The following is a 16442-nucleotide window of genomic DNA, read 5'->3' as shown; positions in this document are numbered from 1 at the left end:
ACATATAAAAACTAAACATAAATATGAATGTTCAAGCAAATCACAAATATAGTTACAAATTGAACTCAAAGTTTACAAAACAAATTATTCAAATTTAAACATACTGAATGGTCCAAATGTAGCAAATAACATGTGAAAGAACAACTACAAAGTGCTATGAAGTTGCCGGTGATGCTCCATAAAATCTTCTTGGAGCAAAGTATGAACTTGTCGGTTCTCGATCCTACGATAATCTTTGAGGAATGCCAGGATCCTATTTGGATCATACTCTGGCTCAACCAGAGTCTCGTTGGTGATGTACAGGCATATCCCTCTCGTCTTCAATGATCATGTCATTATGCAATATGATGCAACAAATCATGATATGCCATAGAACCTTGGAGATCCAGTACTAGGCAGGGCATGAACAATTGCAAAGCGCTTCTAAGCACACCGAAGGCTCTCTCCACGTCTCTCCTAGCAGCTTTTGACATTGGGTAAAGTGAATGTTTTTGTTACCTTTTGGGCGCAGAATTGTTTTGAATAATGTGGCCCACGCTGGATAGATGCCATCCACAAGGTAGTAACCCATCGAGTAGTTGTGCACATTGACCGAGTAGTCGCAAGCAGGAGCATCTCCTATGATAAGCCTAGAAAACAGTGGTGATCTCGACATCACATTCAAGTCATTGTGACCCAAGCATCCCTGGTCATCCCCTTGCTTCACTCTCTGTCATCAGCCTCTAGGTGTCTTCCTTGTTGGGTGCTCTCAAGTACTCCGGTCCAAAAACAGTGATCGTTGCTTTAGTGAACCTTCGAACGGCCTCCAAGGCTGTGTCTTCACCAATGCGGACATAGTGGTCAACTGCATCGGCCGAACACACATATGCCAAGACTCGAACAGGCGCAATTCACTTCATCAGAGGGCTTGCACTTATCTCTCCACTTGCATTTCCCGAGAGCTTGAATTAGTCATCATACTTCTCAATGGATTTTGCAATGGTTAGAAAAAGATTTGTGGCATCCGAAAGCGCTGGTGAAATTACTTATACGAGTAGGTTGGATTTGGAGCAAAATAGTCTCTCATGATCTTGGCATGGTCCTCCGCTCTATGACGGTTGATGTGTATGTGGCCAAGCTGCGATCCTCTCCTAGGCCGCCGAATAACATCATTGAAAATCATACCTAAAACGGTTTTGAAGTCTTTGTCGTCTTGTTCCTCTTCGGACGACGATGAGTCCTCGAAGACCATCTCTCTCAACCTCTTCATCTACAATTCAAACGGCTTGGTTCAATCCAAACGGCTCGGTTCAAAAAGAAACGAACGGAAAAACTCACCTAGGCAAACGTCAAACACTTGCGGTGTGGTGGTGATGCACCGGGCATACGCCGTCGTTTCGGCCAAACCGGCGGGCGGCGAAGCGTGGGATGACCTGCATCGGTGTGCAATCAAAGTCAGATGCGGCGGACACCAAAGAGGAAGAAGATGTGAAGGAATCTGACGAGTCCGCTATGGGGACGGTGGCCACGATTCACCTTGATTCCGGCGATGGCGACGGGGGCCGAACGGGCTTGGCGTCGGGCAGAAGGGTGGAGAGGGCCAAGGGATGCAACGAGGTAGCGGCGGGGCCGACGGGGTCGCCGGGAGGTGCGTCGGCGAAGAGGCAGTGACGGGGGAGAGAGAGACTCAGCTTTTCCTCCGAGCGGTAGCGGCCGAGTAAATTTAGGCGAGGATAGGCGTTGGAGAATAAATTATCCTCCTCTATTCGGTACAAGGGATCGGCTAGGTGCCGGTTAGAGGAATAAAATCAACTTTATCCTTTTCTAACACCGGATGAGGGATTGGTTAGAAATGCCCTTATCTCCCACAGATGACAGTAGATTTGTATAAATCCTATCTTCCCTACTAGACATCTAAATTGACGAGGACGAATTCCTGGAGTATATGTGTATTGTTTTTCAGGTTGTAGTCTTAGATAAGCCGTGCCCCGGCAACGACTGTTGTATCTCTCCCTTTCCTTTTGACGACGTCCGGGATGATGAAGGCCCTTTGGTCTCTACTTTTTTACCTGCCGGCCGGCCGGTTGCCGCGCGCGCGTCGCCGAGAGAGAGCTTTCCTCCTCTTTCGCTCAGCGTCTTTCACCGCTATGCAAGTATGCATGCAACTGCAGCCGGTCCCATCCATGGCACCCTTTGGCCCCCATCTTTGTCTGCTTCTCCTTAACTAAATTGGTCTCCATCTTAGCTGCTCTGCATCTACTGTAGCCAGACACCGGGGTCGTTGCTGCATGGGTAACTACTGGAGACCAAAATCAAGAAAATCTCACCATCTCTCGTTCTACTGTGCCTAGGGCTCCATGCATAGACCAAATCTTTGTGTTAGCTAATTTAATCCAACTGGCTTCTGGTACACCAAACGGCTCCTGTAAGCTGCAAACGGAACGCACGCATCATGCATGACCATGCACATAATAATGAATGGGTTAGCTGAAGCGCGGACGAGACGCCTGACGAGGGAAGGCATGCGATGCGCAGCGCAGTGGTTGCGGTGGTTGCGGGCCTATTAATTGTTTTCACTCGAAAATGGGCCAAGGGTGGCAGCAACACTCCAACCTAACCCCCAGCTGCTCGCCCTGCCCCCCGCCCACGCCCACGCCCACCTAATCATGCACACTCTTTCTCCCATACTTGATTCTTTCTTTTTCTCAACTAAGTAGTTTCTTCGAGATTTTTTTCCTGTCTGAAATATCGTTTGTTCATATTGATTTTCCTCTTGTTCCATAGACTACGAAAGGCAATGATTACTGTTGTTTTTCTAAAAATTAGGTCATCACTGAATTTCGAAATATATACATCACACTAGTGAGATTGGGTACCGGTCACTGTCCATCTTGCAGCTGCTGTGCCGTCACCAAAACCTCTCACTATAGACATCTTAATCCTATCATTGCGTCCACTTCGCCATGACATCCCACTGTTTATAGCCGTTCGCCTTTCTCTGTTCTTTTAATGGAGGAATCGGCAGGGGGAGGGAGACACACTGATAGGCGCCACTGCTCCTCCATTTTTCTCTTCTTTTCTTCTTCCTCGCTCCCTTTTAACCCCTGCTTTTTCCGGGAGTTTTACCACCCTTTCACCGCACCGTATCTTCCCGAAGGGCTGCCGCATTTGCTTTCCCTTTGCTTCTTTGGCCTCCGTGGGTCAGCTCACCTCACCTCACCTCGTCCTTTGGCTAATCCTTGGCTGCTCCTGTCGTTGAGTCTTAAATAACATCTCCTGCATGCATATGGCTCATGATTATCTCCCTATGCCTATATACAACTGCCAGCATTAGTGCGTCCTCTGCTCATCATTTCTGTTGAGCTGAGCTCCATTGGCTCTTGCTTGTCTCTAGCACCGTTGTCCAGCAAAACTCTGCATTTTCCTTCCAATTTTTCTTCCCTTCCCTTTGTCTTCTCTGTTTATTGGAGCAGTAGCTGGAGCTGGGAGAGAGGTAGAGAAGGTTTCTCATCAGTCATCACCCGGACCAGGCTGATCAATCATAGCCTCCTTCTCTTCTGTTTCTATTGGCAGCTTGTAGTACACAGCAGTAACTCATGATGTACGAGTTTGGTAAGTTCATTAGCCGAGTGATTAGATGACTTTGTCCTTCTCTCCAGCTAGCTATGGAGAACTGGATACTGATTGCAGTGCGTGCTTTGGCCTCGATGGTTGGCAGGTTCTTGGTGACTCAAGCACGGGCTAAGCAGAAGCAGCAGCCAAGGAGAAGGAGAACTCAGCATTAGCCATGGAGACACCAAAGGTTGGCCACTCGTCTTCTCGCCTGCAACACCGCCACACCCGAAGGTTAGTATGCACACGACACAATCTTTTCAGCATAGTGAACATCAAATTTGTTCTTCTAGCAGTTCTCCAGGGTAAGCTCTTTCTTTCGGCGAGATGATAACTGGTAAAAAGGTACAAAGAGCAGTTTTGACAGAGCATGCATATATGCAGGACAATTCTAGCCGTTTTGATCAATACTTACATATATTTTCTGCCAATTTTACATATAGTTGGTTGTATTAGCATCATAATTTACTGAAGCCGTGTCGTAGCAATGCTGATGTTTTCCCCTTCTTTTCTGAATGTAAAGGGGAATACCAATGTTGACAGTTGTACTTGCACATCATTTTCCAGCACCATGTATGTTTCCTAATGTTCTTGCAGTCTTGCTAGTCCTTTTGACCAAAAGAACATTCGATTTTTCTTTTTCTTTTTTAAAATGAAAGAACATATCATCTTTCAATACAAAAGATATCCAGTTTTTGCATTTATTTACTTCTTTTTTTTGTGACAAACAGTTACTTTAAATGAATATCTGCTTGATTAAGTATTGTGCTAACTTCATTTCTTATATTTTCAGTGTTGCAAGCACACATGGAAATTTATCGGACATAACACCGCGATTCTCGTATAACAAACCTGTGGGTAATCTAGGCTCCCCTTTTGTTTTTGCTCTTACAGATGGATTTTCTATGTTGTACTATTGTACATAAAAATAGTAACGCTACTACTCTTCAGATTCTACGTTCTTGCTAAGTTATTTTTCTCTGTCGTGCTTTCATGATCGTGCAGACAACCAATCAGGATAATATTCCCCATAGGAGATACTCACTCAACCTAGCAGAGCAGTTTCAAGACCACCCCATGATTACTACAGAAGAACAAAATGAAAAGGCTATGTCGAAGGTTTGTTCCAGATACAAATAAACTATTTCATGATCTCAACGGCCTAATCGTTTCCAAAAGCTGAAGTAAAGCTGTTCAATGCAGGTCTTGTATCAATACTTTATAAAGCTATCATCATCTTACCTTTTCTCACTACCTTAAGTATATCACTTTTATCAACAAAATGATGTTTGTCATATCTAGGGAGTTGTAACCAAGGCCACGAGCCATGATTATGCTCTCTTTTACCCCCTTTAAATTGCCTATCTTCTATACTCAGGAACAGTATGTCAGCTTTCAACTTTAAATACTACATAAGAAAATTAAGAAAATTAATAATAAGTTAATTATACATGCTTTTCTATGCAGCCTTTTAACCAAGTTATGATTGTTCTTGTGGGGAATGCAGCCCGTTGCAGAATTGGTTTGGGAGATAGCAGCCCTTGAGGAGGAAGTCGTACGCAGGGAACTGCATTTGCTTTCGCTCTACAGGGCGACATTTGATCAATACCTGGGCATCTCCCCTCGTGTTTCTAGTCAGGTACACACTCTGCCTGCCACCTTCGAAGGATTTCAATGTTGGGACTTTATACTGCATAGAAACTCAGATAGCAGACCGTGTACTAAGGCTATAAAGTTTATGGTCAGATGGGTCAAGAAACGCACCGTCAAGGCAGCAGAAAGAAAGTTGATGAAGGTGCTCTCCGGTTGAGAGATATCAAGGAGTCAGCATCCTACAACTTGCCAACAGTTTCAGATCGTAGACATGTATGGACGGTTTTTCTTCTTCGTTCATTCAGTATTCACCATCAAGCTAGTCAGCTTAATCCCCCAAACTCATGCCAATGTTATCTAAGCATTTTCTTTCTTTCTTTGAGAATACAAGCTTTAGCTTTTTCTTACGAAACCTCCCAAAGTGAGATTATCTGACGCAGCTTCCGTATCACTGAAGTATTCACAGGGACTGCCAAGATCAACTTCAGGGCATTCTAGTCTTGCAAATTTCTTGAGTGCTTCTATTGCTGAATATGTGCCCAGGATTGCATGCAAGCTTTCGGAGGACATTCTAAGATGCATTTCTGCGGTTTACTGCAAACTTGCGAGCAGCCCATCACAGGATATTGATTCCGAGACTTTGTCAACTCCTTCCTTCTCTTCTGCATCGAGTACCTTTTCTCTAAAGCACCGTGTCGATAGTTGGAGCCCCCGACTCAGCTGCAATGTTGACGCAAGCTCTGAAAAATATGGTACATTAAATGAGAATAATGACCAGTACAGTGGCATGATAATTTTTCCAAGGATAAATATTGATGCAGACAAGTTCGATTATGCCTCTAAAATGCTTGAAACAATCAGGTGAGCAACTCTGCAAATGAATATGGAACACAATAAACAACTCTTCATCTCAACATCGCATTTTGTCTTGGTCTCAGAGCATTGATAAAGCGGCTTGAGAAAATTGACCCTACAAAGATGGCACATGAGGAGCAGCTCTGTTTTTGGATCAACATCCACAACGCTTTAGTGATGCATGTAAGTTCAACATTGATAACAACTCTTGCCTTACATATGTTCATGTTAACCTCTTTTTTTTTTGCGGGGACATATGTTCATGTTAACCTCGGAAAAATATTCATGTCTAACCCGTAATGGCTTTTGAAATATGACAGGCTTTTATGGCTTATGGACTTCAGGACAAACGCATGAAAAGCTCAGACATGATTCTGAAGGTATACAATTATCAAAATTTGAACGGCGCTATTGTCATCACTTGTCATATTTGAACTTCTCTTAACATTACTTGAGGAATATGTTTGTCAGGCTGCATATGACGTGGGCGGGCATTCAGTAAACTCCCAAATTATTCAGAACTCAATTCTTGGATGTCAATCCCATCGTCCTTCCCTGGTATGGCATGCACCTACATTGCAGTTTCCATTAGCAATACAAACACAATCAAATTTTAAAATGAAAAGGCGCTAACAAGCTAATGGTCGTACAGTGGGTTCGCACGCTATTTACTCCCACGAAGAAATCAGCATCAGGAAGCTCCACTCATCCATATGCTCTTCGTCAGCCAGAGCCGCTTGCTCACTTTAGTCTTTCCACTGGAGCATTTTCAGATCCACCTGTAAGTTTACAGCTAATGCTAACATTTTAACTGCAAAATGAACACATTACTCTTACTGTAAGAAATCTCTGCATTTGACTGTACACTGATCACATTATTCTTACTGTACAAAATCTCTGCAGGTAAGGTTGTACACAGCCAAGAAACTGGATCATCAACTGGATCAAGCCAAGACTGAGTTTATTAGAGCTAATGTCATTGTCAGGAAGCAGATCATTTTTCTTCCCAAAATTCTCCACTACTATGCAAAGGATGCTACACTGGAGTTGCCTGGTCTGATTGAGATGGTATGCAAGAGTATGCCTGAAGCCCAGCAAAAAGAAATAAATAAATGTCTTAGGAGGAGGATAGATAAGTGTGTTGAATGGTTGCCCTATAAGTCTTCTTTCAGATACACTGTACACAGGAATTTGGCTGAGTAGGCACTGTATTTTGCTTTCCCAAATTGTGCTTGTAAGTAATGAACTGGAAATCATTAACTTATGTGTGTGTGTAACTGTGTAATTAGGTGACTGTGATAGCATTTTAGGGGAGTAAAGTTATGCATTGAAATGAATAGAACATGACAGATGGAAAATTCACACGCTTTGCTTGGAAGAAATATTAAAATACATACTCAAGCCACTTGTTGAAAGAGGCAGTTGCACTGAACATTCAGAAAACATCCAGTTAAATCAAAATGCTTGGATTCTCAATGCCCAAAATGTTCAAGAAACAACACGGCCAATGGTACAAAAATAAAACGTTCACCTGAATATGAAACATGCTACATGGGAACTGAAGAGACAGAAGATCAGACCCTAAGCTACTGGGATCAAACCAAATTTCATGGCAAACTTCTTCTGATTACAGTCGAGCATCTCACTGAGACTGCACCTTGAGTTCATCTGCTTGAGTACCTTGTGGCGGTACTCCAGGCTCCTCTTGAGACCATGGTGAAAGAATTGGGGGTAATCTACCACCTCGCCCTTGTCCCGCCCCATTTCTTCAACCAGGAACTTCACCCTTGGCTCCAAGCAATGCTTGATACTCTTGATGAGAACAGGAGGGTATCCAGCCACCAATTTCATGATCTGGTCCTTGCTGAATCCAGCGCTCTGCAGGAACACCAAATTGGGCCGCAGAGTCTTGTCGACATCTCGCGACAGTATGCTAGGGAAATTCATGATGACCCTCTGGAGATATGACCCCTGCAACCCGACTGCCGACTTGAGGAACTCTGCAGTAGGACGCAGCCGCTTGTCGATGCTGTATCCCATGATGTATGGCTCCTTGGTCAGGATCTTGCCGATCATGACCTCCCTGTCGATGCCAAGGCCGACGAGGAAGTCGACCGTCTGGGAGAACTTGGCCTGGATGCTGTAGCTGATGAGGCGTGGGTTGACCATGAGCAGCTTGGCGAGCTGCTTCTCGGAGATGGCCAGCGTCTGGAAGAAGGCGAGGAGAGGGCAGAGCTTCTCCTCCACGCTGTGGAACAGTATCGGCGGGAACTTGACGATGGCCTGCGCGATCTCCCCGGGCTTGGCCTGCAGCGTGGTGAGGCACTGGACGGTGGGGATGAGCTTGTCGTTGACGGACATGGTGAGCACCTTGGGGCACTTGGTCACCACGTACCGCAGCTTCCGCTGCTCGATCTTGACGTCGTTGAGGAGGTAGTCCCAGACGCCGGAGGCCTCGCCGGCGTCGAGGTTCGGCAGGTTCCTGCACCGCTTCGACATGCGCCCGATGGCCTCCTCGTCGAACCCTTTCTCCCCGAGCCACTCCGCCAGGCTCTTCTTGGCATCGCCGCCAATGCTGGCCATTGCAGGGCTAATTTCTGCACAACAATTGAAATGCGATGAAGCATCATACTCCTACATATAATGCCAGGCTACCAGTTTAGAACCCTGGTGCACTCGTTCAGCTAAGAAACATGGCAGTGAAGCAATTCGTCGAACACCGACAGTGCAGGTGACTAAGGACATCAAAAATCAAACAAGAAGGTTCGGTTGGTTCATATCATCATATGCACACACTGATCTGATGGTACGACAAAGGCGTAATCCGTAGCAGTGCTAAAGGGGGAGCGGTCGCAAAACCATGGACATTGCTGTCGAGAGTTGGTTTTTCTTCCCCCGAATCTACAGCATGGTGGAAATTGGGTACAATTACAATAATCGAACACAGCGGAGGGCGATATTCAATGAGGATGTAACCCAAACCCACCTTGTCGATCCAGATCGAGGCGGAGTGTAGAAGAAGCCGGAAATGTGAAGTGTGGCCGCGGAAGAGGAGGATAAGAGAGGATGAGGAAGCCCTGACTGAGCCTGGAGCGAGTGCGCTAAAAGCCTAAAAATGGCGTCTTATCTGCGGTTTTTCATCGATCGACGGCATGTGTGATTTGGATTTAACCAGTTTGGGCCGGTGGCGTTCTTGTTGGCCGGGCTGGCCCGAGGGCTCGGGATATCGTGGGACTATAAACCATGGGCTGAGAAGCCCCCCAATGCCAGGCTATCAGTTTGGACCACGTTTCGCCACCCTTCAACTGGGCCGGCCCAATGGCGAGGTTTCTGTAGTCTACTGTAGCGAGTTTTTTTTTCTATTCGTTCTTTCAAAAATGAACATGGGAGAAGATGTCTTTTTAAATTTTGAGAACGTTTTTTTAAAAAACGTGTACATTTTTAAAGCGTCTGTGAATATTATTTGAACATTTTAAAGGATAAAGTGTATTTTTCGTCCCTCAACTTATTGTGAAGTGTGGCTTTCGTCCCTCAACTCTTTTGGGGTGCGACATTTGTCCCCAGGCTCTTAACACCACGTAGATTTTGTCCCTGACAGCGGTATTTCTCAATCTCCAACGATGATTTCTAGCAAGCAGCAACACCATTTTTTAGGGTTTGCTCCGACGACGATCACTCCACTAGTGTTTTGATGTCCTCCGACTCCTCCCCTTCAGGGCTGCAGTCGGCCTACATTAACGAGAAACAACGACGACGTTCGTTAATGGCAGCGACCACCACCACCGGCAAAACGGAGGTCGTCGGTGACCAAGGTATGGTCTACGGGGCGCGCAAGGCTTCCCCGAGCATGGGCATAGGCTCGGCGGCAACAATGGTGTCGTCGTTTGCTAAAAATTGCGGTGGAAGCGAAGTCCCTGTTCTAGACCACCTTGACCATGAGCTAAAAGGATGAAACATGGCACGCAATGCAACATGGAGTACATTCATTTCCTTGTCGTTCGTGACTGTCTGCAGAGTGGCAAGAGAATACCCAAAGCAGAAATAAAGACAAGAAAGGAAACGCATTCTTCTCATGTGTTAGTAATAACTGAAATGCTTCTAGAGCAGGCAACGGCACCACGGCCTCATCTTCTTCCCTCCGGGAACGGGATCGTCCTGTCCGCTCATCCGCATCAGGCGGCGCCCTCGCGCAGATAGCCATGCGCCTTGAGCGACTCCACCGAGTCATCGAACATCTCCTCCACGCCTCTGAACTCGAGCCCCAGCTTCCGGATCTTAGACGTGTTGTAGCCATACGTCTGCTCCCCGTAAATGTTGGGTAAACTGCACACAAATTTTCAGAGTGGTGATATATGCTAACAAACTGAGGCTGGCTGTGCTCAGATGAGCAACGGCGATGATGAATATATGCTTCGGGCGTGGTGGCCGGTGACCGACCTCTTCGGGATGGGGAACGAAGGGAACCGTTTCGCGAGCAAGGCGACCAGCTCGTCGCTGCCCAGAACCGCCGAGTTGCAGATGTACCTCCCCTTGGCGTCGGCGGTTTCGTAGACCAGGATGTGGCAGCTCGCGACGTCGTCGATGTGGACGTACCCCATCCTCCCGAAGATGGTGAACTTCTCCGTCTCCCCTGCGATATGGTTCAATTTAGGGCCTTGAGTGTGTGAGGCATAGGGTAGCAGCATAGCTTCAGGCTGGCACCCCCAAGACATGAACAAATCAGACCAGCAGAAATGCTAACATATACCTTTAAACAAGCCAAGGACATCTGAGGCGGTGGGGCCTAACACAGGGGAGAGGTTAGGGCCGATGACGAACGTCGGAAGAACGGCCACGAGGTCGATGTTGTTCTCCTTGGCGAACTCCCAGGCTGATTTCTCAGCGAGGATCTTCGCGACAGCGTACCATATCTGCCAAGCACGTCGAGAAGAAAACCAACCCACTCTTTCTTCAGGGAAGTGTTCGGAAAGAAAGATACATCAGCATAAAAACGAAGCATGGTATTCATTTACCTGGATGCTTTCGCAGAACTCCACGGAGCTCCATGATGTTTCATCCAATAGCACGTTGGGGGGGAATTCAGCTTCATCTCTCAGCCTCACGGTCGACGATGACGACGTGAGGACAACCCTTTTGAGAAATGGGTTCTTCTTGCAGGATCTCAGCACGTTTAGAGTGCCGTTTATTGCTGAATCAAGCATTTCTTCCTGCAATTGAAGTGACATCACATGTCTGTCAATTAAGACCCACCACTACAAGACATCTTTTACCTTCCAACATAGGAAAAAAGAAGATGGGCAGTGAAGTGATCATAGTTAGTATAGCATGCCCTGGAATCAGCATTGGTGATGATAGGCGATGCAGTGTGGAAGACGCCCTCGCAGGCCATCACAGCATCGTCGAAGCTCCCTTCTTCCAAGAGGTCAGCCCTCACGAGCTCCAGCCTCTCCTTAGCACCTGCTAAGTTCCAGAGGTGTGCTACCTTCTTCTGATTGCCTGTCCAATTAGCAAATATAAAATATGTCTGTCACATTGCTATCACTTTCAACAATTGTGCATTATCAAGAAGAAACAAGAACGGGTTCCATCATTAGTAGCAACGAGAGGAGTAAGAGAGTGGATCATTAGAGTGAGAGGACAAGGACCTGGGTCTCTGACTGTCCCTAGAACATGATACCCTGACTCAAGAAGTCGCTTGACAAGCCAAGAGGCAACAAAGCCAGAGGCTCCAGTGACGCACACCTTGCCCTTGGAAGTATTCGCCATTCTCTGAAGCTGGAAGTGCTCCTGAAATTTGACACATCAACTTATATATGCAACATGAAGTATCTATTTTACAAGTAGAACAAGCAGAAAGGCATACTGGTATGTCACCCCCTTTTGGTGATTCTGTTTGGCAGGTAGAGAGTAGGTTAGGAGGCTCACAGCTTCCACGCTCCAGTGCTTGGTCATACTAGTACATTACACAAGATCGCATTTTAAAAGCCCATGAAAACCTGCTGTCAAAAATATATAAAAACACACACCAGAAACCAGTCTACTGAGGAAACCAGTCTAGATGTGATGGCAAAGCAGAAGAAGCTTTATTAATGGACCCATTATTCTGATTACATTCTGACTGATAACCCGTCGCTGTATATCAATCAAAAACCAGCACAACAAAAGAATTACAGTCTTAATGTACACAAAAATGAGGGAGGAAGAAAATTCCTCAAGAGTTCAGAGTATTCAAAACAGGTGGTATACACTCAATTTACACTACTGTTTGGAGTAGATCCCAGATGCCGATAGCTTAGAGGAACAGTGAGGTACGCATATTCGCCAGGAGGAGGGTTCTGCTACGGGGCAAAACTTTACCAAGTGTATCAAAGCACAGCCATGTCTAAAAGTCCACTATCCAATTCATGTCTCAGGGGAGAGGCCAAAAGAAAATGCCATCTCTGCCAAGTGCTGCCATGTTGAATTCGTTATGAATGCTATAGGAACTACAGGCTGAAATATATATTCGTCGCTATCTGGTTGGAGGTTATACAATGTTTTGAGTTCCAGCGCTTTAGATTCAGCGGCTTCAGCTTCTTTGTGTAATATCTCCACTTCCTCGCCGTCATCTGTTTCAGTTGCAGCAGTCAATTCTGCTCTAGCAGCAGAGGAGTCCAGCCGGAGCCTTTTGTAACTTGCCATAGCTGACTCTTGTTCTTTGAGCACAATAAGCCCTTCGCATTCCTGTATCTTGTCAGTGGTTGCTGTGATATCCTTTTCTATAACCTCCAGATCAGTACCAGCTTTCTCCAATTTAGCACGCAGTTCTTCCTTCTCAGAATTCAGTACTTTTGCCTCTGCAGCTATTCTCCCTGCTTCCTTAAAGTTCCTTGCAGCAGCAGCAACCTTCTTTTCAGCCTCTAGTTCAGGGCCTCTTTTGTCAATAAAGCTCAGCTTCTGCTTACATGTAGCTATCTCTTGCTGTATGCCTGCTCTCTTTGAAGATATCTCCTGCAGACCCATCAATTAAGAAATATTCAGAATGAGGATCTTAACAGGACCGAAAAATATCTCGGTATATACCCAATGTTCTTTATCAGCAAAAAGAAATCATTTAAAGAATAGATGTTGTACCTGAAGACTAGTTCTAGCATCAGTTGTTTGTTGCCTGAGCATTTGGATGTCTTGCGAAATTTCCTCCTCCATTTTTAGTAACCCAATTCTATCTTGCCTTGACTTTAAGATTGATGAGGCAAGCTTCCTTCTGATTTCAACTGATTGTTGGCAAGCTTTTGCTTCAGAAGAACAAGCATTGATGATTTCCCGTAAGTCTGAGTCTTTCTGCTCTGCTGAAGAGATGCAGTTGTCGATTTCATTCTTTTTTAAGGCAAGTGCCTCAGTATCTTGATCAATTTTAGTTTGGGATTCCTGCAAGGAATTGATCTTCATGTCAATATCTGACTGGGAGCCATGAGATCTGGAGACCACCGCACTGATCCTTTCTTGAACCTCCTGGATCTGAGCATTGTTTTCAGCTATCTCTGCTTCTTTCAACCTCACCAACTCCAGGAGCTCAGCTAATTCCACTGCAAGGGTTTCTCCTTTCTTACTTAGAATGTCCTTCTCTCTCTTATCGTCTTCAATCAAATGCTCTACTGAACCTTCTAGCCCTGAACGTGCTGCTAAAACCAATTCTGTTTCAACCTCTGTCTCTAGCTTCTTTATTTGTAGTAACTCCATTGATGTTTGCCACCCTTCTATTTCTTTCGACGACATTTCTTCTGCTTGTTTGCTTACGGAATCAGCATGCTCAGTGGCATCCTAAGAAAGACAGAGCTTGAATATTAATGAGCTAGAAGAACAGAAACTGAAATGCAGTGAATCCTTTAGAGGTTCATAATTAGTTGTTGTCAAAAATTGTCGCAACATAGATATCATATAGTTGCCAGTGAATTTCATAAGGGGAATAGCTCTAACAGACAAATCATTCTCTGGCTCAGGTAAACATGGACACTGGTGTCCTTCATGATCATATAGAACTGCTCAAATTTATTCGTTTGGGTTAGTCTAAAACTTCAAATCATCCTTCTCCTTCACAACTATCATGCTGTTCGAACATTTCAGTACCTTTTAGATACTTATTATTACATTGGAGTATTATGCCAATGGATTTTGGAAGCGATGGCACCGTAATAGTGCCATCAACACAATGCATGTATTACGATATCATCAAATCAGGCATTATATAAGCATAGTAGCCCCCACTAGTGTTATCCAATAAAAATAATTATAAGCATCAGTAGATACTTAGTGTAAAAACATGCTTGAGTAGCTCTCTAGAAATACTAGGGTTGATGCAATGAAAGCCTATTTATTTCAAAGTGTTATTTAAAAGGATGCCTGAATTCAAGAAAGTACATCTAACATTGACATTACAGTTTTATGCAAGGTGAGTAAAAGAATGCAAAGCTGATTTACCTTTGCATACTGCTCGAGAAGGGCAGCAGCTTCCTCCTCCACAGCTATGCGGGACTCAAGCACATCCTGCAATTCCAAATCCACCGAATCATAATCAAGCTCTGCATCACGCAGTGCAGTCAACAACCGATCTTTGTCCTTCTCCAGAGCCGCAAGGGAGTCACTGATCCTCTCGGCCCTCTCAAAGTCCTCGGCCTCGCACGCCTCCTCCAGCTCCCTCTCCAAATCCTTGTGCTTGGATGCCGCGGAACCGACGTCCTCCGCAACCTTCCTCTGCCTACCCGCCAGCTGCCTCCTCTTGGCTGCCACAGCAGCGGCCCTCTGCTGGACTGAATCAAGCTTACTAGATATTTGAGATCTAAGAAGAGCCAACCTCTCATCGATCCCCACTACTGCAACTACAGCCTCTCCGGCATCCTTGTCACCATCTTCTTCTTTCGCCTCCTGTTTCGCATCCAAAGAATTGACGCTGACTGCATCCAGAGAATTGGCATCCGGATCCACCACAGCTGCATCTCTCTCATCGTCATTGCCTAGTTGGTCAAGGTACTGGATGGGGATAGGGGGAACAGCGTCATATGTAGAAGCATCGGAGAGGCTACTACTACTACTGGCAGTACGAAGTACAGTAGCCGTAGCAGCAGCGGGGGCGGCGGCGGCGGTAGCGATTGGTACGGTAGGCGGCAGAGCGGGGGCGGTTTGAGGCGAGCGGCCGTACCCGATGCGCACGGCCCTCTTCTTTTTCCGGAGCGACGAGGAGGACGGCTGGCGCGAGAGGGCAGCGGCGGCGGGGGGAGGCGTGACCGCGACCGGCGAGGCGGGGCGGTGGTTCTGATCTTGGGCTTGGGGCTGGGGGTGTTGGTCCTGGTCTAGTGGAGTCTGAGGGGCGAGCAGGGTGAGATCGGAGAAGAGGTCCTCGTCCAGAGGCTGGGAGGCGGCGCTGGACTCGGCGTCGGAGGCGGAGGTGGCGGCGGCGTCGGCGGGAGGGGTGGCCGGCTTGGGGGCTTCGGGTGCCTCGGCCTCGGCGGCTGCGGGGGCGAAGAGGACCATGCCCTCGAAGAGCGAGTCGCCGCCGTCGCCCCACCCGCCGTCCTGCGACGCCATCGGCACGGCGGCGAGCTCTCCGGGAATCTGCTGCGGCTGAAGGGTCGCGGGAGGGGGAGGACGCAGGGTGGACCTGTCTGTGCTAATGGACTAGCGGATCATACTTTGGCTCCGGTGCGGGAGAAACTCGGGTTAAACTTTTGTCGCGTGCGAGAAGATTAGACGAAGAAGCCAGCTGATTGCATGATCCTCCCCACACGGCAATCCATGTGCTGACGCTCTACTCAAACCGCAAAAGTGTGTCATCATCGTTATCAAGAAATCATAAAATAACGGATATGTTAACACCCACACGTGTGGGCGTTTCTATCTCGCCCACACGCGTAGATCCGCGTCCGTTCGTGAGCGCATGAATTTTGACATGTTTCTAGTGCCATGTAGGACTGGCCTGGTGTGTGGGCGTTTATCCGGTCGCCCACATAGCCGTTTCACCACACGGGAAGGGCTGGTGTGCTGGCGTTCAGCAGTTTGCCCACACGTCACTTTCCACACACGCACAAGGGCTAGTGTGTGAGCATTTGCCGTCTCGCCCACACGTCCGTCTCCTCTCCCACACCCAAGCTGCTAGTTGCCATGTGTTTTGCAGTGCACATGGCAACTGTCCCTAGTGTGCTTTATAAGCAGGTGGCAACTCTCTTTTTACCCGAGTTGTCATGTGTTTTTGCAGGGTACACAGCAACTGTCCAGTGTGCACGTACGCAGATGGCAACTCTCTTTTACCGAGTTGCCATGTGTTTTTGCATGGTACATGGCAACTGCCCTAACGTGCACGTAAGCAGATGGCAACTCTTCCTTTTACATGGCAACTGCCCTAGCATGCTTGTGAGCACATGGCAACTCTC

At 46.7% G+C, this 16442-nt stretch overlaps 4 protein-coding genes across 4 annotated transcripts; 1 reads left to right on the top strand and 3 right to left on the bottom strand.

Moving 5' to 3' along the window:
* The first annotated feature begins 2870 nt into the window (after window positions 1-2870).
* Window positions 2871-7401, top strand: LOC123157754 (uncharacterized). The gene is made up of 12 exons (XM_044575971.1): window positions 2871-3591; window positions 3698-3825; window positions 4385-4445; window positions 4597-4710; window positions 5099-5230; window positions 5338-5457; window positions 5642-6045; window positions 6123-6222; window positions 6360-6419; window positions 6511-6597; window positions 6692-6820; window positions 6943-7401. Exons 2-12 carry the CDS (start codon window positions 3767-3769, stop codon window positions 7240-7242), a joined length of 1566 nt encoding a protein of 521 aa, XP_044431906.1. The 5' UTR covers window positions 2871-3591; window positions 3698-3766; the 3' UTR covers window positions 7243-7401.
* Window positions 7402-7489: 88 nt separating this feature from the next.
* Window positions 7490-9208, bottom strand: LOC123157755 (transcription termination factor MTERF6, chloroplastic/mitochondrial). Its single transcript, XM_044575972.1, has 2 exons — window positions 9026-9208; window positions 7490-8636 (listed from the first exon to the last, which is right to left on the bottom strand). Exon 2 carries the CDS (start codon window positions 8620-8622, stop codon window positions 7621-7623), a length of 1002 nt encoding a protein of 333 aa, XP_044431907.1. The 5' UTR covers window positions 8623-8636; window positions 9026-9208; the 3' UTR covers window positions 7490-7620.
* Window positions 9209-9995: 787 nt separating this feature from the next.
* Window positions 9996-11884, bottom strand: LOC123157756 (tetraketide alpha-pyrone reductase 1). The gene is made up of 6 exons (XM_044575973.1): window positions 11685-11884; window positions 11369-11535; window positions 11052-11246; window positions 10787-10949; window positions 10477-10669; window positions 9996-10362 (listed from the first exon to the last, which is right to left on the bottom strand). The coding sequence occupies exons 1-6, from the start codon at window positions 11803-11805 to the stop codon at window positions 10212-10214; spliced, it is 990 nt and encodes a 329-aa protein (XP_044431908.1). The 5' UTR covers window positions 11806-11884; the 3' UTR covers window positions 9996-10211.
* Window positions 11885-12100: 216 nt separating this feature from the next.
* Window positions 12101-15742, bottom strand: LOC123157753 (rootletin). Its single transcript, XM_044575970.1, has 3 exons — window positions 14497-15742; window positions 13153-13839; window positions 12101-13029 (listed from the first exon to the last, which is right to left on the bottom strand). The coding sequence occupies exons 1-3, from the start codon at window positions 15598-15600 to the stop codon at window positions 12442-12444; spliced, it is 2379 nt and encodes a 792-aa protein (XP_044431905.1). The 5' UTR covers window positions 15601-15742; the 3' UTR covers window positions 12101-12441.
* Window positions 15743-16442: the final 700 nt, after the last annotated feature.

This window comes from Triticum aestivum, chromosome 7B (genome assembly GCF_018294505.1).
Source record: "Triticum aestivum cultivar Chinese Spring chromosome 7B, IWGSC CS RefSeq v2.1, whole genome shotgun sequence".
Lineage (NCBI taxonomy): Eukaryota > Viridiplantae > Streptophyta > Magnoliopsida > Poales > Poaceae > Triticum > Triticum aestivum.
This window is presented reverse-complemented; position numbering and strand designations above follow the sequence as displayed.